Raw genomic sequence first — 21,493 nt, forward strand, 5'->3', positions numbered from 1 at the left:
GTTGGGTGATACAGATAATAAGTAGAGGAGCTTGAATTCAAACGAAGGAGTCTGCCTCCAAAGTCAGTGATCTTAATATTAATAACTTTGCTCTCCAGCGTCACAGATAAGTCTCTTTTCCATCCAGTCTTTTCTTTCCTGCTAGTAACATATTCTTGTGAATAAATGATGTATGAAGCTGTGGCAGTCACCTTATGGCCATGACAGAAGAGGCAAGAGAACTGCAGGAAGACCATCCCTTGCCCTGCCTTTAAATACCTGATGAACCTGGAATCACTTACCTCCAGGCTTAATATGCATAATAAAGTGCCTTTATTATTATTAGTTAAGCCACGATTAGCAGCATTTTGTTACTTGCAGTTGAAAGCAAGAATAAGAGAGAGGTTTTAGAAATCCAGGATTTGGTTGCAGATCTACCATTTAGCTGCTGCAACTTCCTTTAAGTCCTCCAACTTCTGAGTCCACTTATTATTTATTTGTAAAATGAAGGCAATAATATACATGTAACAGGACGGTTGTGAAGCTCAGAAGATTTAATGTCTGTGAAAACACTCTGTAGCACATTTCCATTCAACCCATTGTCCACCAAGATGTCAGGGCAGTTTTCTAAAACCCAAATCAGATATTACTTTCCCGCTTAGATTCACTAAGGAAAGCACCAGCATGGCACACAAGGCCCTACATTATCTGATTCCACCTTCACTCTCAGTGGCTTTATCTTCTGCCTCTATCCCAAACATATCCAATCTTTTGGAACTGTTTGCATCTCGAACATACCAGCCATGTTCTATCTCGCTTTCATCCTTTTCACAAGTCCTCTTTCCTTTGCTCTACTAACCCAAACTCATCAGGTGTAATCTGAAATGTCTCCTTCTTCAGGCACCTAAACCACCAGCTGCTCCCCTTCTTTCAAATCAATTCTCACCTAATTTTGTAGAGCACAGGGAGTCCACTTCTACTGCAGCACTTATCACATTACAGTAAGGAAGACAAACACGTAGAATGTGAACAACTTAAGGGCTGAGATTACATCTTAGTGATCTTTATATTCCAGGCCAAGCAGCCTATGGCACAAAATACTCAAAATGTTTTGCTAAATAAAATCTTTGTGGCTCCCACCTCCCACCCCACATCCACCTGGACTTAAATATGAAAACCTGTATTAAACCACATGGTTCGGTTTATTATTACTAGAAACTGACAAGAATTTTTAAAAGTAGGAAGCCCAAATGGGAAAATACAAAACAGACTTAAACAAACCTCCATCATCTGAAAAATCAGTTAATAAACAATTACTGAGTTTGTTTCAAATGCTAAGCACTGTGCTAGGCAGAGGATATAACAGTGAACAAGACGAACACCCGGTCTTTGCCCTCACAAAGCTCTCAATCCACTTCAGTACTGTGTGGTTAAGTGCTAAGACAGGAGAGTGTAAGGTGCTGTGGAATTTCACCAAAGGAACCTGACAACTTAAGGATACTTACTGCACTGAAGATGAGAAGCCTTCCTGAATTTGCCAAGTTATAAGGTTAATGGAACTGAGAGTCTCAGCTATAACACTTCTTTCATATCACTCAGTTGTACCTTTCAAGAACGACAATTCTCTACAGCTTCTCCTCCAGACTTCAGTATCTGTCAATGCTGTCACCCTTCTCCTGGTCACCTAAGCCACTTCAGAGTCCTCTTTACCATGTTACAGTTAGTTGCCAAGCCCCATAAACTCTACCTTTACAAGCATAACTGTTTGCTATAAGTAAAATCTTAATTATACATTGCCTAGGTTAATCTGTTCCCTAGAGGTTAAGTACAACTTTTATAATGTCAAAAGATTCTGAAGGCCTTATCCCAGCTCCACATATTTTTAAGCATATAATAATTGAGAAAATACACAGAAATGTAGGAATTTGTCCTCTCATACTAGGAACCACAATTAACTTCTACAACTATACCCTGATTAGATTTTCATGTCTGATAGCTTTCTCAGCCCTGCAAGCTTTCTAAAATACAGTTTGAATCAAACTATTCCTAAACTAAAACAATGGCTCCCCACTGTCCACTATGAATAAATTCCTCAGGCAAGCATGAAAGGCCTTCCACAGAACAGATCCAACTTGACTTTCCACTTCTATTTACCACTACATGTATCTTAAAATCTAGTTCGGCTACATTATCTGTTGTTCAAACCCTGATGCCCCTTACGATGTTCTTTCTATGGCACAGTGGTTAAGAACAAAAACCTGCAGTGAGTCTGATACATGATAGGTGTTCACTCAATATGTGTTGAAAGAAACAAAAGGATAATAAAGGAAAACTATGAACAACTCTATGCCAACAAATTTGATAATCTAGATGTAATGGACCAATTCCTTGAAAGGCAATCTGCCAAAACTCACACAAGAAGAAATAGACAATATGAATAGGCCTGCATCTATTAAAGAAATTTAATCAGTAACTGATACCTTTCCAAAACAGAAAGCATCTGGCCCAGATGGGTCCACTGGTGAATTCTACCAAACATTTAAAGAAGAAATTAGATAAATTCTCTACAATCTCTGCAAGAGGCAGAGGGAACACTTCCTTACTCAATCTATGAGGTCAGCATTACTCTAATACCAAAACCAGACAAAGACATTACAAGAAAACTACAGATCAGTATCTCTGATGAACATGAAACCCTCAACAAAATATTAGCAAACTGAATTCAACAACATATTTAAAAACTCATACACCACAACCAAGTGGGATTTATCCCAGGTATGCAAGGCTGGTTCAACATTCGAAAATCAATTAATGTAATCCATCACATCATGTCAACAGATGCAAAAAAAAGCATTTGACAAAATCCAACAACCATTCACGATAAGACCTCAGAATAAAGGGGAACTTCCTTAACTTGATAAAGAATATCTATGGAAAACCTATAGGGCTTCCCTAGTGGTACAGTGGTTAAGAATCCGCCTGCCAGTGCAGGGGACACGGGTTCGATCTCTGGTCTGGGAAGATCCCACATGCTGCGGAGCAACTAAGCCCGTGTGCCATAACTGCTGAGCCTGCACTCTAGAGCCCACGAGCCACAACTGCTGAGCCCTTGTGCCACAACTACTGAGCCCTTGTGCCACAACTACTGAGCCCTTGTGCCACAACTACTGAGCCCTTGTGCCACAACTACTGAAGCCTGCGCACTTAGAGCCCATGCTCTGCCACAAGAGAAGCCATCGCACTGCAATGAAGAGTAGCGCCTGCTCACCACAATTAGAGAAAGGCTGCGTGCAGCAATGAAGACCCAACGCAGCCAAAAATTTAAAATAATAAAATAAATTTATATATATATAAAAAGAAAACCTACAGCTAGTATCATACTTTATGGTGAGAAACTTGAAGCTTTCCCATCAAGATCAGGAACACCTTTTCACCACTCCTTTTTAATCTCTACCGGAAGTTCCAGCTAATGCAGTATGACAAAAAAAGGAAATGAAAATATACAGACTGAGAAGGAAAGAATATGCAAAGAATCAAAAATGAACATCGAAATCCAAGCAATCTTTTTAATAAAAAGAAAGCTGGATCTTTTTCTAACATTATCCTTTAAATATCCTCTCATAGAAAGGTTATCTTCATTTGGCTTCCATGACTCTGTTCTCTCTCCTTTCCAAAGCCTCTTCATCTGACTCATCTTCCACACACTCAATAAAAATAGATGTTCACCATGATTATGTCCCTAGCCCCTTTCTTTGAAAAACTTCTTGAAACTCACCCCTTTGCAATCTTACTCCCTTAGTTTTAATTAGCCAGTATCACTTCTAGGCAAATAACTGCCTGTATTCCAGTTCTTAATTTTTAGCTGTCTACTGGGCATCTCTACCGTGATATCCCACTGGTATGTCAAACTCAAGATGTTTAAATCCAAGCCTTGCTCTTTCTCTCTACTATTTCCCCCATCCTCCTTGTCATCAGCATTTTAATCACCTGGATTTGAAACTCAAGTCATCTCATTTATATTATTAATTTTAACAGAAAGCTAAACTTTCAGAGAACCAAGATCTTAACTCTGTTTATGTAGTCTGCATTCTTTTTTTTCCAATGACATTGAATATTTTTCAAAAACATGATTTTACCTGTCTATAAAATATGCTATTCCATGGCAAAACTGTAATTTTTCAACCATAACTGAATTGTTGGATATTTTCAACAACTCTGATTATTTTCTCTTTGGAATATATTCCTAGAAGTGAAGTCACAGGATTAAAGGATAGAGGTATTTTACACCTACTACAAAATTTTCCTTCAAAATTGTTAAACCAATGTATACATCTACCTACAGAAACAGAACTTGTCTGTTTCACTAGGTCTTTGCAAACAACGCTGGTTATAATTTTTTTTTAATTAATTAACTTATTAATTTATTTTTGGCTGTGTTGGGTCTTCGTTTCTGTGTGAGGGCTTTCTCTAGCTGCGGCAAGCGGGGGCCACTCTTCATCGCGGTGCACGGGCCTCTCACTATTGCGGCCTCTCTTGTTGTGGAGCACAGGCTCCAGACGCGCAGGCTCAGTAGTTGTGGCTCATGGGCCTAGTTGCTCCGCGGCATGTGGGATCTTCCCGGACCAGGGCTCAAACCCGTGTCCCCTGCATTGGCAGGCAGATTCTCAAGCACTGCGCCACCAGGGAATCCCCAACACTGGTTATAATTTAAGCAAAACCTTTGCCAATGTGATAAGTTGCGTTTTTTTTAAGGGTATTTCTTTGTTGATCACAAGAACTATGTGTAATTTTTATTTTCTTCTTTACAATTTTCTATATTTTAAAAGTTTTCTAGGGCTTCCCTGGTGGCGCAGTGGTTGAGAGTCCGCCTGCCAATGCAGGGGACACGGGTTCGTGCCCCGGTCCGGGAAGATCCCACATGCCACGTAGCGGCTAGGCCCGTGAGCCATGGCTGCTGAGCCTGTGCGTCTGGAGCCTGTGCTCCGCAATGGGAGAGGCCACAACAGTGAGAGGCCTGCGTACCACAAAAAAAAAAAAAAAAAAAGTTTTCTAAAACAAAAATGTCTCAGAAAAAAAATGTAAAATTATTTACAATGTGGTAAGTACTACAAGAGTACAGGCATAATACAAAATGTACTTCGACCATAGATAAAACGCAACTGTTTCATAACCTGATTGGAGACACTCAGATTGAGGACCCAGGCTTCCAGGAAGTATACCTTAGGAAAAAAGAGGCCTAAATAATCCAAGCTCCGATCTATCCCCCACTAGAGCAGCTCTATTTCTCTGTTTTCTACACTGAGACTCTGCCTTAAATTCTACTTGAAAAATGAGTTCTGCTGCTTTAAAGAAGCATCAAAATCACTGTTGTAAATCATTGATTTAATCTGTATAGTAACTGTTGTTTAGGAAGGTAGAAAAATGTTCAGTAGGGACTTTCCTGGTGGTGCAGTTGTTAAGAATGTGCCTGCCAATGCAAGGGACACAGGTTCGGTCCCTGGTCTGGGAAGCATCCACATTCTGTGGAGCAACTAAGCCCGTGCACCACAACGACTGCGCCTGCGCTCTAGAGCCCGTGAGACATAACTACTGAGCCCCCATGCCACAACTACTGAAGTCTGTGCTCCTAGACCCTGTGCTCCACAACAAAGCAAAGCCACTGCAATGAGAAGCCGTGCACTGCAACGAAGAACAGGCCCTGCTCGCTGCAACTAGAGAAAGCCTGCACACAGCAACAAAGACCCAATGCAACCAAAAAATAAATATTCCTTAAAAAAAAAAAAAAGAGAAAGAAAAATGTGCAGTATATTTTAGGAAGCTTTCCAACAAAAATGGTTTTTAAAATGTGTCATTTTAAAGTAAATGCCTATGTCTAAAAGTTTCAAAAAGTCCAGGTTTGACTATACATTTAAATTGTGTATGTGTATACAGTGTATTACAGTAACACAAATGTCACTCCTCTTTAACAAATAATTTTTCAAAAAAAAATACTAATTGGTATACATTTTTAGGCTATTAAACATCAAAACATAAGTAAACCTTCTTTTTCTATTTCTAACTTAGACACAGTTCCACTAAGAAGTTAGGATATTCATGAAGCCTGCAAAACTTGAAGTCCATTCACAAAGAGGACAACTGTATTTCATACAGATCAAACGGTCAATCAGTCACAATCTAAAAGGCAAATCATATAAAAACCTTCTTACAGGCATTTTGACATTATTTTTGCACAAAACACCTTTGAACAATAACAACAAAAAATTGATTTGATATATTTTTATAACATACAATGAAAAATCAATTTGCTACAGAAACATACCATGTTCCAACACTTAAGATACTTGGGTTCAAATTTAAGAGTTCTTCTGGAGAAGCACAGAAAAATGGGAAATTATTGCTAATATTTTACCTGTGGGCTGCAAAAGTGAAGCAGGCGGGCGAGGCTGTAAGCCCCACAGATTTTCCATACTGCTCCGGTCCTTAAGGTCCAATAAATGTATTAATATTAAAGGATCAATGTCTAATAAACTACTGGTAGCAGCAGAGGATAAATGTGCTCTTCTTGACATTCTGCTACTGGCACCCATATAGCCATGGTTACTACCTGCAAAAGAAAGAGATGTAGAAAATGAAAGCTATATAATTGGACAGATTTAATAAGAAAGAAAGAAAGAAAAAGTAAACTGGTTGATGTTGTTTGAATACTTCTCTATGGACCTCTTAGGAGTTGGTGTTCATGATAAGAAGCACAGAGAAGAAACCATATTGCCCAGAGAGGTGTACAAAGAACAGTGGCTGACGACTGGCCTCATTACTACTCAAAATTCAGGCATAATCCTCAACCCCATCCTGAACCCTAGAAATAAAAAGGTGACAATGTGTACAGTATATATGGTTAGGGGTATGAGGGTAAGGAAAAGGAGAATATATCGCATAACCCAGTGGTCTTGGATCAAAGTCAAGCTCCCTGGTATAACAGATCCCAAGGAACTAGACACCAAAATAGCAGAAGTCTTCTCCAGGTCTCTGGACAGCAAAATGCTCAGGTCATGACGGTTTGGCAGACATTTTTTCTAGTTTGATTAAATACTGAAGTACAGTTTGACGATTTCAGACTTGCCTTGCTAATGACAGATGCATAATATAGACATCTGAAAATAATGTCATCTCTATATTACCTGTATTGATAATAAGCTCCTTAAGCCAAGGAAACCATCTGACTTCTCTCTAGCGCCTAGTACAATGCCTAACAAGTGTTAGATATGGAAATGTTGGTTAAAACTGACCTCCTTGGGCTTCCCTGGTGGCGAAGTGGTTGAGAGTCCGCCTGCCGACGCAGGGGACACGGGTTCGTGCCCCAGTCTGGGAAGATGCCGCAGAGCGGCTGGGCCCGTGAGCCATGGCCGCTGAGCCTGTGCGTCCGGAGCCTGTGCTCCGCAACGGGAGAGGCCACAGCAGTGAGAGGCCCGCGTACCGCAAAAAAAAAAAAAAAAAAAATTGACCTCCTTAAATAAAGCTATTTAAATATATTCTAAAGAAACACAACATTAAATAATGTTACATGCAGCAAAGTCTTAAAGTAGATAATATAAAAAATAGCATGAAATAATCAGGTTCTGACTATTCATGAGTGCTTCCAAAGAGATCTGGGGGAAAAACTTAGGAGAAAAGTTTAGTTATTCAGAAGCTTCAGGCCAGTTATTTACTTATATGTTTTTCATCTATGTTCACATTCTTATGTCCTTACCTTCTCCTACTTCTTCATCCTCTTCCTTTTTTTAAAAAAAAAAATTTATTTATTTATTTTTGGCTGCATTGGGTCCTCGTTGCCGTGTGCGGGCTTTCTCTAGTTGTGGCGAGCAGGGTCTTCTCTTCGTGGCAGTGCGCGGACTTCTCACTGCAGTGCCTTCTCCTGTGGCGAAGCACGGGCTCTGGGCACGCGGCCTTCAGTAGTTGTGGTTCACGGGCTCTAGAGCGCAGGCTCAGTAGCTCCACGGCATGTGGGATCTTCCTGGACCAGGGCTCGAACCCGCGTCCCCTGCACTGGCAGGCGGATCCTTAACCACTGTGCCACCAGGGAAGTCCCCATCCTCTTCCTCTTCTAAGGATTATCCCATTGCCAATTTTTCTTTCAGCCTCTGTACCCACTGCAACTCCTATTTTAAAAGGCAGAAAACTATCCCCCCTCCACCTCGAAACTGTTTCTTAGCCATTTTCCTTTACTAGGGAGTTCCCGAATCAGGCTGCATATCAGTCAGTTGGAGGAATTTTAAAAATTCTTGGCCCTACTCTAGATGTACTGAACGAGAATATTAGAATGGGACCCAGGACCTTTTTCCAAAAAGCTACTCAGGTGGTTCTGATTGTTTAGTAAATAAACTCAGTAGCCCAGAGTATGGTATCTACCGCCCGGATATCTAGTTCTTCTTTAAAAAAAAAAGTTGCTCATTCTCCCATGTTAAATGGACCCCCAGTACAGAAAGGAGCATTAACAGTCTTCTGTTTCTAACCCCTCTTCCAGGTCACTACTCTCACCAATGAACAAAAACTCCTTTCCTTTGTGGTTCATGCCCTTCGGCTACTCCCTCCCTCCCATGTTCCCACCCTTTCTACTCACTATCACATTCATCCACGGGCATCAAAGACTTTAGCATCTATTTCAGTTTCCCTCTCTCAGAGCTAACACTGCCATCATTCTGTGTGTGTGTGTGTGTGTGTGTGTGTGTGTGTCTCATACATAAGTATACAGCCTAGTGTATGGTCACAAATTAATGGCACCCCAAAATTCCTCCATGCCTCCTAAAATTGCTCACTAACCTTCCTCCTCAAAGGTAACTTCCATCCAGAGTTAAACACCATAGATTAGTTTTGCCTGTTTTTGAACTTTACATAAATGTTATGATACAGTTGTACTCATATCCTGCTTCTTTGCTCAACATGATATTCATGAGATTCATCTATATTGTTATATATAGCAGTTTATTCACTTTCATTATTTCTGTGCAGGGCTCCAAAATGTGAATATATCCAGTTTCTTTCCTTATTACTATTAGGAAAGAATTTGGGTTGCTTTTAGCTTTTGGCTACTAGGAATAAAGCTACTGAACTTACAAGCAGATATATACTCTTGAACTTCACTCGGAAAAAACAAAAAAACAAAAAAACACCTCATAAAAAAGAAAATGGATCCTCTCCTCCTAAGCCAAGGCAGATTAACCCTGCTAAAATGTTACACTGATCTATCTAAGCTCTGTGCCTGTATGCATTAGAATGACATTCCAGGTTTTACACAGTCTAGACCCAAACTACCTTTCTAGTCTTCTCCAGTTTTTCACATCCTTTACTTTGTTATAAATTACATTTATATTTTTTAAATTAAAAACGCAAGAAAACAAAACCACCTGAAAAAGAACAATGCTGCTCTAAATTATCTTGTAAAATTCGACTGGCAAACACCACCTCCCACTCTGTTGGAACTGGGAAAGCCATAGGATGTGTTTGTTCAGCTTCAGCCCATATTGCCCAACAGTTTTCCAAAGGAGTGGTATCAATTTTCATTCCTACCAGCAGGCTATGAGAGTTTCCACCTCTCCAAATGCTTTCAATATTTAATATTGCCAGTTTAAAATGTATTAGCCATTACAGTGGGTATGCAATGGTATCATAATGTGGTTTTTATCTGGCATTTCCTGAAAAAGAGAATGAACAGAATCTCAGAGACCTGTGGAACCCCACCAAGTGTACCAACATACACATAATGGGAATTAGAGAGGAGGAGAAAGATTATTTGAAGAAAAATGGATAAAAATTTCCCACATATAATGAAATCTATTAATCTAAACATCCAAAGAACTCAACTCAACAAACTTCATGTAGGATAAACTCAAGAGATCCACACTGGGACACATCACAATTTGCATTTCTCTGACAAAAGAGGCTGAGCACCTTTAAAAATGTGTACTGGTGACCTAGACAGCCTCCTTCGTGAAGTGTCTATTCTTGTCTTTTGTCTTTTTTACTAAAAGGTTGTCTTATCTTTTTCTTATTGATTTGTAAAAGTTCTTTATATATTATGGATAAAACTTTTGAATAATATTTTAAATTAATTCATTTATTCTAATGAATAAAAATTCTGATACTTATTTTTAAAAAGCAATATACATTAATAGACCAGACTGCACACCTGTGGTCTTCTAAGCAGCCAGTTATATGGGTCTGGAGATCAATACATGGGGGTCCCATAGGCCTCTCAAGACCAACATGGATCAAACGGAATATACTATCTTCTGCTCCTGGACTCATTCGCTTATGTAATGGCACGGGCTAACCTAGAAATGTTAAGGATCATCCCCACATCTCCACCAACTCCAACCAATCCAGTAAGACACTCGCAAGTTGTGTAGACACTATTTAACATCTCTCAAAAGGTTTCTTCTTCTTTACCTTGTCTGCTACTACCTTATTTTAGGCCCTGAAAATTTCTCTCCTGGAATATTGAGGTAGTTTTTTTTTCTTTCTTTCTTTTTTCTGGCCCTGCCACACAGCTTATAGGATCTTAATTCCCCAACCAGGGACTGAACCCGTGCCCTCAGCAGTGAAAGCATGGAGTCCTAACCACTGGACTCTCAGGGAATTCCCGCGGTAGTTTTCTAACTAATCTTAGCTCATCCATTTTCCATTATAAAGACAAATCTGATCACATTCCCTTTTAAAGACCTTTAGTGGGGACTTCCCTGGTGTTGCAGTGGTTAAGAATCCACCCGCCAATGCAGGGGACACAGGTTCGAGCCCTGGTCCGGGAAGATCCCACATGCCGCGGAGCAACTAAGCCCGTGCGCCACAACTACTGAGCCTGCGTACCACAACTACTGAAGCCCATGCGCCTAGAGTCCGTGCTCCACAACAAGAGAAGCCACCGCAATGAGAAGCCCGCACCCCGCAACAAAGAGTAGCCCCTGCTCTCCGCAACTAGAGAAAAGCCCACACGCAGCAACGAAGACCCAATGCACGTTTATTTATTTATTTAAAAAAAAAAAAAAAAAAGAAAGACCTTTAAAACCCAAACTCCTTAGTCTGGCAAATAAGACTTTCCATTACCTAATCTTGTTCCTGCTTACCAATCTCACACTGGCCTGCCCCCATATAAACTAAACTCTCAAATATCTGAAGTTCCCAAAAAGGACAATGCTGCGACTTCTGCCTAGAATGCCTTTGCTCTTTAATCTCATTATTTCCCTGTTCGCCTAATGAACTGAGCTCATCTTTAAAGAGCAAGATCAAGTATCACTCTCTCTCTCTGAAACCTTTTTTCACCCATTTCCAATTAGCTGTTCTTTCCATTTTTGGTGTCACCCTGTATCTATATTTACAACCACAAAGTTTTACAATGACTAGTGCTGCAAAAGTGATGCTCATTCATTTTATAAACCCAATGAACAACACAATGGCTGATACCTAGTGGGTGTTCATTAAACATGTGTGGAACAAGTAACCTTAAAAATCTTTAACCTGAAATATATAACAGATGTTTTGAGTAATAACTTTATACAACGTCAATTTGTTTTACAAAAGTATTATACTGTCAAAACTTTTTAGTTCTCAAATTAGAAGTATTATTGCAGTGTTTCATAAGTTACACATGGCAGGCAATTATATCAACAGAATAGATTTTTCATACTCAGCTGATTCAACTAGCTAAGGTTCTACATTAGAAAAATATTTAAAACCCTTTTCAGCACATATTATTAAGCCTAAATTCTCTTGCAACTAAAAGAAAATAACTGAATAAACTAAAAGCAATTCTTATGGGAATGAGGCCACCTGAGTCACTAAATATTTGTTTTAAGCTATATCATTATTTAATACTGTCTAAAAAATTAAATTTAGTATATACTATTTTACTATATACCTAGGCTTCTGTATAAGAAAGATCTGTTTAACGGACAACTTAACATCTTGACTGTAGTAGATCAAATACTTATAAGGCAAGTACGAAGGATAAAAGCTCATTATGTCCACAATAAGCAGTTAAGAGGTACAAAAAAGAGGTAAAATATAACATAAAAACATTAAACATGGAGTGGGGGTAGGGAGGGGAATAAAAATTCAAGGTTGTTATAATGTGTTCAAACTTAAGAAATCAGCAATTTAAAATAATCATGTGTCTGTCTGTATGTGTGTGTGTGTTACCTCATGGTAACCACAAACTAGAAAGCCATAGATACACACACAAAAAAGAGAAAGAAATCCAAACTAACACTAAAGATAGTCATCAAATCATAAGGGAAGAGAGCAAAAGAGGAATGGAACAAAAACGAAATACAGAAACGGAAAACTATTAACAAAAAGGCAATAAGTACATACCTATCAATAGTTACTTTAAACATAAATGGACTAACCCTACAATCAAAAGACACAGAGTAGCCCAGGGGATACAAAAACAAGACCCATATATATGTGGCTACAAGAGTCACTTCAGATCTAAAAACACCCACAGACTGAAAGTGACAGGATAGAAAAAGGTATTCCATGGAAACGGAAACAAAAAGAAACGTGGGGTAGCAATATTTACATCAGACAAAACAGACTTAAAACAAAGTCCATAACAAAGACAAAGAAGGTCAGTATGTAATGATAAGGGGATCAATCCAACAAGAAGATATAACAATTGTAAATAAATATGTACCCAACGTAGGAGCACCTAAGTATATAAAGCAAATGTTAATAGACATAAAGGGAGAAATAGACGGTAACACAATAATAGTAGGAGACTTTAACACCCCATTTACATCAATGGATAGATCATACAGACAGAAAATCAATAAGGAAACACTGGCATTAAATGACACATTAGACCACTGGTCTTAAATGACACATTAGTCCGTCTATTAGATGGACTTAATAGAGATATATAGATATAGATCTCTATATACAGAATATCCTACCCAAAAGCAGCAGAGTTCACATTCTTTTCAAGTGCACAGGGAACATTATTCTCCAGGACAGATCACATGCTAGGCCACAAAACAAGTCTCAGGAAATTTAAGAATGAAATCATAACAAGCATCTTTTCTGACCACAACACTAAGAGACTAGAAATCAACGACAAGAAAAAAACTGCAAACAACACAAACATGTGGAGGCTAAACAATATGCTACTAATCAACTGAAGAAATCTACGAGGAAATAAAAAAAATACCTGAGACAAATGAAAACAGAAACACGATGATCCAAAAAATCTATAGAACACAGCAAAAGCAATACTAAGGGAAAAGTTTACAGCAATACAAGCCTACCTCAGGAAGTAAGAAAACTCTCAAATAAACAACATAACATTACAACTAAAGGAACTAGAAAAAAAAAAAAGAAAAAAAAAAAAGAAAAAACAAAACCCAAAGTTAGTAGAAGGAAAGGAATAGTTACAACTGACACAACAGAAATACAAAGAGACACATCAGATCATAAGAGATTACTACAGACAATTATATGCCAATAAAATGGACAAACTAGAAGAAATGGATTATTACTAGAAATGTCCAGTCTCCCAAGACTGAATCAGGAAGAAATAGAAAATTAGGAACAGACTGATTACCAGTAATAAAATTTCAACTGAATCAGTAATAAAAAAAACTTAATTCCCAACAAACAAAAGTCCAGTACCATATGCCTTCACAGGTGAATTCTACCAAACATTTAAAGAGTTAACAGGTATTCTTTTCAAACTAATCCAAAAAATTGAAGAGGAAGTAATGCTTCCAAACTCATTATATGAGGCCAGCACCACTCTGATACCAAAACCAAAGACACCACCAGAAAAGAAAATTACAGACCAATATCAATGATGAACGTAGTAACAAAAACGCTCAACAAAACTTTAGCAAACAAAATTCAACAAAACATTAAAAAGATCAGAGACTGTGATCAAGTGGGATTTATCCCAGGGATGCAAGGATGGCTCAATCAATGTGATACACCACATTAACAAATTACAGAATAAAAATTGCTCATCTTAATAAATGCAAGAAAAGCTTCTGACAAAATTCAACATCCATTTATGATAGAAACTATAAACAAAGTGGGTACAAAGGGAACATATCCCAACATAATAACAGCCATATATGACAAGCTCACAGCTCACATCATACTCATCAGTGAAAAGATGAAAGCATTTCCTCTGTGATCAGGAGCAAGACAAGGACGTCCACTCTCACCACTTTTATTCAACATAATACTGGAAGTCCTAGCCACAGCAATTAGACAGGAAGAAAAATTTTTTTAAAAATCCAAATTGGAAAGGAAGAAGTAAAACTGTCACTGTTTGCAGATGACATGATACTACACATAGAAAACCCTAAAGATACCACCAAAAAACTACTAGAACTCTTCAACAAATTCTGTAAAGTTTCAGGATACAAAATTAATACAAATCAAAAATCTGTTGCATATCTATACTCTAGTAACAAACTATCAGAAGGAGAAATTAGAAAATAATCTCATTTACAACTTCATTAAGAAGAAAAAAAAACCCAGGAATAAATCTAACCAAGGAGATAAAAGAGTTGCACTCTGAAAACTGTTAAGACATTGATGAAAGAAACTGAAGACAACACAAATGGAAAGATACACTGTGCTCATAGATAGGAAGAATTAATATTGTTAAAATGACCATACTACCCAAGGCAATCTACAGATTCAAACACCAACAGCATTTTTCACAGAACTAGAACAAAGAATCCTAATATTTGTATGGAAACACAAAAGACCCTGAAGAGCCAAAGCAATCTAGAGAAAGAACATAGCTAGAGGTATCATACTCCCTGATTTCAAACTACACTACAAAGCTACAATCATCCAAACAGTATGGGGGACTTCCCTGGTGGTCCAGTGGTTAAGAATCCACCTTCCAATGCAGGGGACACGGGTTCGATCCCTGGTTGGGGGAACTAAGATCCCACATGCCGTGGGGCAACAAAGCCCACGCGCTCTGGAGCCTGCATGCCACAACTAGAGAGAAACCCACACACCACAACTACTGAGCCTGTGCACCGCAACAAAAGATCCGGTGTGCCGCAACTAAGACCCGACGCAGCACCAGTAAAGCAGAAGCAGTACAAACAGAAGCAGCACCAGTAAAGCAGAAGCTGATAATTGTTCTAGCCAAGTTTCCCATGCTTAATTAAATAGGTCCAAGAACACAAAAGAAACACCTACTATTTAAGTAAGGTTATCCTAGGAGGAGCAATGTACTTTGGCAAAAAACTGGGTCCACGAAGACGATATGAGGTTCTAGTCTGGCTATACCAACAACTACCTATGTGATCTAAGCAACTAAATCTCTGAGTTATTTCCACATATAAAATGAGTTCTCAAAAGGTCCTTTTTAAGTCAAAGATTCAACAATTCTATTAAGATTATTCTTATAATTGAGATAGGTATACAAGTAAGACTTATGTATCATAAAAGACAGTTAAGTATATAAAAGTAGATAAGATGATGAGCTTTGCATTCAAATAAACTGAAAACTCTAATTCCTCTCTTTCATTTACTTAATTGTGAAAAGACAGCAAGTTCCTTAATTCCTTTACACATCAGTTTCTATAGCTATAAAAAGAAGACAATATTAAAACCTATCGCCAAGAATTTTATAGGCAAATGAGATAAGGTACACATAAAGTGCTTCTGCACAGTGCCTGGTACATAGGAACACATTAAATTTTAGCTATTATTACTGTTTTAAATACTATTAGTAATTCACTCTAAAATCCATACATAAAATATAGTCCTTCTAACACCATGAAACATGTAGAGCAATGGCTGCCACATATCAAAATATGATACATTCAGAGAAGAGCAGAGAGAAGGCAGAACAGCTTGTGGGGCCTGGCCTCAGTACCTGAAGGTCCTGCTGCAGCTGCATCTTCCATGAGTTCTCCCTCTTCCAATTCCATGTTGTTGTATTCCACATCATTTTCTCCAGACCTAAGAATATATAATTCATCATTCCACATAGTAAGTACAATTAATATTACTTGTCACACCTCAGTGAACTTCATAACAATTGCGTATAGCTTTCTCCTGTGAAGTAATAGAATATTTCTAAATACAAAATTGAGGGAAAAGACTTTTGTCATTATCACATGTATGGGCAGTATTATTAATGTTCAATCTACCTTTTTAAAATACCAAGATAGGTTGGCAACATTTAATTTTTAAAATAGAAAATCTGAAAACCATTGTAAGCAGAAGAGATTATAGCTTCAAAGGATTTGTAACTTAATGGTAGTAAATTAGGCTTAACACAGTACACTTTAAGGTTAAGAAAGATGTTTAAATTACTATATGTGACTAAACACTATTTTCTTAAAATACTATTTCAGAAAAGAGGGTGTTGTCTATCAAAACACAATCACCTTATTTTAAATGACAAAGTACTATATGGAACAGCACTAATCAGTGCTAGTTTTGAGTATTTAAAGTAGTCTTAAAATCAGTTCCCGGACTGACAGCACGAGGAGCTCTACTGATCTGCTTTCCAGTGACATTGGTGAAAATTATTTTTTAAAGCAACCATTTAGACTCTGGAAATGGTTCTAAGAGCATATAGCAAATGAAAACACCTCCTCAAAAAAATGTACTAAAATTTGGTAACAACAGTGAGTCTGTGGTACTTGAACCAAGACCACTCCCCACCCCCATTCAGTGATACAGAAATTCCACTTCAGACTGGTGCAGCCAAGAACATAGGGCTCCCATTTCCCACAGCTCCCCAACAGAAGGGCTATATTCCCAGGAGGAGTAAGACATCAGCATTTCTCATCCTGTTCCCAGCTACCCGTGGCTGAGGCTAAAGTCAGGTGTATGTGACCAAGAGGTAGGGGTTCCCTTCTTCTACCCAGACCCAAGGCTCTACCTTGGATGCAGCATGCTGAGGTAACTGGGGCCCAGATCCCCAGTGCCCCAATTCACTCATAAAGCAGAGGTCCCAGGCCTGAGAAGACAAACCGAAAAGATCTGAGGCTACAGCCCCCAACTTGCCCATCCACAATGGGTCAGCTTCTAAAGTGGGAGAAATAAGCACACCTTTGTGCTCACTCCAGCTTCAGAGCTCTGGCTCAGAGATTTTGCCTGCAGAAGGAAGCAGCCGCTAAAAACTGAGCCACAGAGAAAGGTGTAACACTATTAAGAACATAAAAAAATACTCTCAAATGGAATCCAGCAAAACATAAAAGGAATTACACACCAAAGCAGAATAGAATTTAACCAAGGAATACAAAGTTGGTTTAGAATCTGAAAATCAACTAATGTAAAACACCATATCAACAGAATTAAAAAAAAACAACTACATGATCATCTGAATAGATGCAGAAGGAGAATATGACAAAATCCAATACCCTTTCATAACAAAAACACTCAATAAACCAGGACTAGAAGGGCATAGATGTAAAACCCACAGCTAACATCACACTTAATGGTGAAAGACTGAACGCTTTCCCTCTAATATCAGGAACAAGACAAGAAAGAATGTCCACTCCCCGCAGTGGTTAAGAAGCCACCTGCCAATGGAGGGGACACGGGTTCGATTCCTGGTCTGGGAAGATCCCACATGCCGTGGAGCAACTAAGCCCCTGTGCCACAACTCCTGAGCCTGCACTCTAGAGCCCATGAGCCACAACCACAACTACTGAGCCTTCGTACCACAACTACTGAAGCCCGCGTGCCTAAAGCCCGTGCTCTGCAACAAGAGAAGCCACTGCAATGAGAAGCCCGTGCACCGCAACAAAGAGCCCCACTCACCGCAACTAGAGAAAGCCCACGTGCAGCAACAAAGACCTGATGCAGCCTAAATAAATAAATAAATCTATTAAAAAAAAAAAAAAGAATGTCCACTACCACCAATTCTATTCAACATTCTATGCAGTGAACTTAGGCAAGAAAAAGAGATAAAAGGCATCCAAATTGGAAAAAAAGAAGTAAAACTAAATCTATTTACAGATGTAATACTGTATATAGAAAAACCTAAAGAATCCATTAAAAAAACTATTAGAACTAATAAACGAGTTAGCAATGTTGCAAGAAACAAAAATCAACTGGATTTTCATGTTCTTGCAAAAGAACAATACACAAAGGAAATTTAAAAAGAAAAGTCAATTGCATTTACAATAGCATAAAAAAGAATAAGATACTTAGGAATGAATTAAACAAAAGATGTGTAAAACATATACTCTGAAAATTACAAAACACTGTTGAAAGATTAAAAACATCTGATTGGCAAAAGATCCTGTTAAGAATATGAAAAGACAAGCTACAGAGTGGGAGAAGACAAGCTACAGAGTGGGAGAATGTATTTGCAAAGCATGTATACAAATTTTACTGGGGAAAACTTGGCAAAGGGTATATGGGATCTTGTATTATTTCCTCCAACTGCAAGTGAATTTACAATTACCTCAAAATAAAAAGAAAAAAACAGCAGGAAGAAAATATATAATACTATCATAGAAAGACTGAGGTGGAGGAAGAGAAGAAAGGCCTACTTGATACATGTGTTCTAGTTAACTAAAAGCTGTTTATAATAACCATCACCCAAATCAACTGTGTATCTATTTCCCCATCTATACAAGGAACTGACCTTAATTCGTAAGAGCTAACAGTTTATGATTCCCCAGATGCTCAAATTAGCTCAAGATTAACTGTGCTGTTTCTATGAATTATATAAAACAGTTTGGATCAAGATATTATTGTAGATGTATATAAAGGGAACATAATCGAATACTTTCTAGTAGAAAAAGCATTAAAAAGTCAATCTAATGAGATGCTGTGAATCCAATTTTACGTAAAATCCAATTGCCCTCAAAACTACCTTGAAAAAAGTCAAGAGACCTAACAGTCAAAGGAATTAATTCAGATAGAACCATGTATTTAAGCTATTATCAAGGTGGATTCCACTTTATAGAATCACCACCTAAAAGAATTTTCCATGTTAATTCAAATTAATCAGTTCTATTCTATATAATTAAAAATATCACTAATAATGATTTCTCATTTGATGACTTAAAGGCTTCACATTTCAACTAACCCTTTTAGGCAATTTGCCACGTATGCTAAAGAGGGAACATTAAGTGAAAAAGGTCTATTTTGAGGAGCTAATTTGTGGAAATGGGGGGTGAGGTCAAATAGGGGGTTTAAAACTCTCACCTTACTCTTGTGAAATGGCTGGTGCCAGGGCTGGGACAGAGAAAGTACAAGATGAACCTGGAATGTCTTGTAATGCCAGAAAATAAGAAAGTGCTTATAAAATAATGAGGACATCTAGAAAGGACACAGGAGTTTTTAAAAGGCTGCCACTGGCCAAATCTGGGACAATCCGAGCAATAAATTATGATAGTAAGTGGATTAAATGATTTAAAAATACAAAACTCCATGAGTCTATACTAATGAAATTAATTAGTTAATTAATGAATGGGGCAGAGGGGAAAGTTCTTCCTTAGAATAGAATTCCAATTAATAAACGTAGAAGGATGGCATTAGAAAATCATCATTCAGCAATCAACACAGTAATCTTTTTCAAGCAAGAATCACCAATGAATGATAAAATTAGTGGACTAAAGTACAACAAGAAATAAGATATTTACAGTCTCCAAATATGTCCCCACATGATACTTATTAATTACAACGGGGAAAAGTAGAGAGATCTGGCAGATATCACCTTAACCAAGTATTCTAAATCAATCAACCATAATGGGACAGATTGAAGACATGCGCCTTCCACTGTCCCCTCACATTGATGCGCTGAAAAAGCTACATCATCACTTCTGTCTTATTCCTGCCAAAAGTGCATAACCTCGATCTAATTATGAGGAAATATCAGACTACTCCAAATTGAGGGACTTCCTACAAAATAACCACTCTGTATTTCTCTGAAGTGTCAAACTCATGAAAAACAAATTAAAAAAAAAAAAGACTACATGAACCAGACTGAAGCAGATTAAAGTGTCTTAACAAAAAGCAACATGTGGGGCTTCCCTGGTGGCACAGTGGTTGAGAGTCCACCTGCCGATGCAGGGGACACGGGTTCGTGCCACAGTCCGGGAAGATCCCACATGCCGCGGAGCGGCTGGGCCCGTGAGCCATGGCCGCTGAGCCTGCGTGTCCAGAGCCTGTGCTCCGCAACCAGAGAGGCCACAACAGTGAGAGGCCCGTGTACCGCAAAAAAAAAAAAAAAAAAAAAAAAAAAAAAAGCAACATGTGATCCTGAATTGGATCCTAAACCAGACAAAGGACATCACTGTCAAAATTTCTATAAGGTCATAGATTATAGTATTACATCAATGTTAACTTCCTGATTTTGATAATGGTACTGAAATTACATAAGAGACATACTTGGTTTTAGAAGTACACAATGAGAAGTATATTCACTTAATCTCAAATGTCTCACAAAATAATTATATAGAGTGAGAGAAAAGAAACATAACAAAGCAAAATATTAAATTTGGGGAATTAATCTGGGCAAAGGAAATACGGGAATTCCCTGTTAATATTTTTGCAACTTTTCTTAAATATGAAATAATTGCAAAATTAAAGCTAAAGCAAAAACTAAAGCTCAGTTTGGAACCCAGAGATGACAGGGAGGAAATCAGTTCACTCTTCCCTTCAAGTTCCTTTATTTATATAAGATACTGTAGATCAAGAAAAAAAAATCCTTAATATCCACATTTTTAGGCCTAACTTAATTAATATGCTTCTAATAATTACCACTTAGATGATTTATAGTGGTAGTTAATGTGAACACTCACATGGTTTCTTCATCAATGTCATTTTCTTCCGTGTTACTTGTTGCTGTGGAACTGGCAGAAGAACTGCTGCCATCGAGATGATTTACTTCATCTTCACCAACAAGATCCAGATCCAGATCTCCATCTGAAAGCTCATGCTAGATTAAGGCAAAGAAAGAAGACTTCTATCTCAAATGTTTTCACTCAGCCCATGGCCCAAGCACCAGCACCAAAGAATAAGGTAATCATCAGAATTCTCCGCTCCTGTGCCTAGACTGCTGTGCCCTGTAGAGATAACTCACATAACCACACTACCTGGTACCACTAATAAGTTATTTCTGCCAATGTCAGTTGGGCCTTCAATATGACTGGAAATGCTTCATATAGTCCACATCAGCTTCCTCACAAAGTAACATTTCAAACCATCACTCCTCAAGACCTATCTAACCTCTATTATCCTCAACCTGATTATAAAACCCTGTCACCTATCTACAAAGAAAAACATACTGGCTGTTAAGCATAAATGCCCACAACTTTCAGCTGCCCTACCTGCAAACTCCACCCTACCTTTAACTCATTCTATCAAAGGTTAACTGCTTCACCTGAGTGCTCCATTCCAACCTCTATTATCTCCTTAAATAAATGGTTTTGTTAATACCTGGACCTTATTTTCAATCTTTCTCCCCATTGGCTCCTTCATTATAACATATACCTGAAGCCTCAAAAAGAGCTTTTCTCTCCTTCTG

The 21,493-nt window shown here is 38.2% G+C and overlaps 1 protein-coding gene across 3 annotated transcripts in view; it reads right to left on the minus strand.

Annotated features, from left to right (window-relative positions):
• The window catches only part of TRIM37 (tripartite motif containing 37), a 114,699-nt gene that overhangs the window by 28,835 nt on the left and 64,371 nt on the right, over positions 1 to 21,493 (minus strand). For all 3 annotated transcript variants that reach the window (XM_029211623.1, XM_029211624.1, XM_029211625.1), the window contains exons 16-18: positions 20,769 to 20,905; positions 15,872 to 15,957; positions 6,389 to 6,583 (exon numbers count right to left, since the gene is read on the minus strand). In XM_029211623.1, the coding sequence (XP_029067456.1) occupies positions 6,389 to 6,583; positions 15,872 to 15,957; positions 20,769 to 20,905 (418 nt within the window). The remainder of the gene's footprint in view (positions 1 to 6,388; positions 6,584 to 15,871; positions 15,958 to 20,768; positions 20,906 to 21,493) is intronic.

Source organism: Monodon monoceros, unplaced genomic scaffold (assembly GCF_005190385.1).
Source record: "Monodon monoceros isolate NGI ecotype Baffin Bay Population unplaced genomic scaffold, NGI_Narwhal_1 Super_Scaffold_9, whole genome shotgun sequence".
Classification (NCBI taxonomy): Eukaryota; Metazoa; Chordata; class Mammalia; order Artiodactyla; family Monodontidae; genus Monodon; species Monodon monoceros.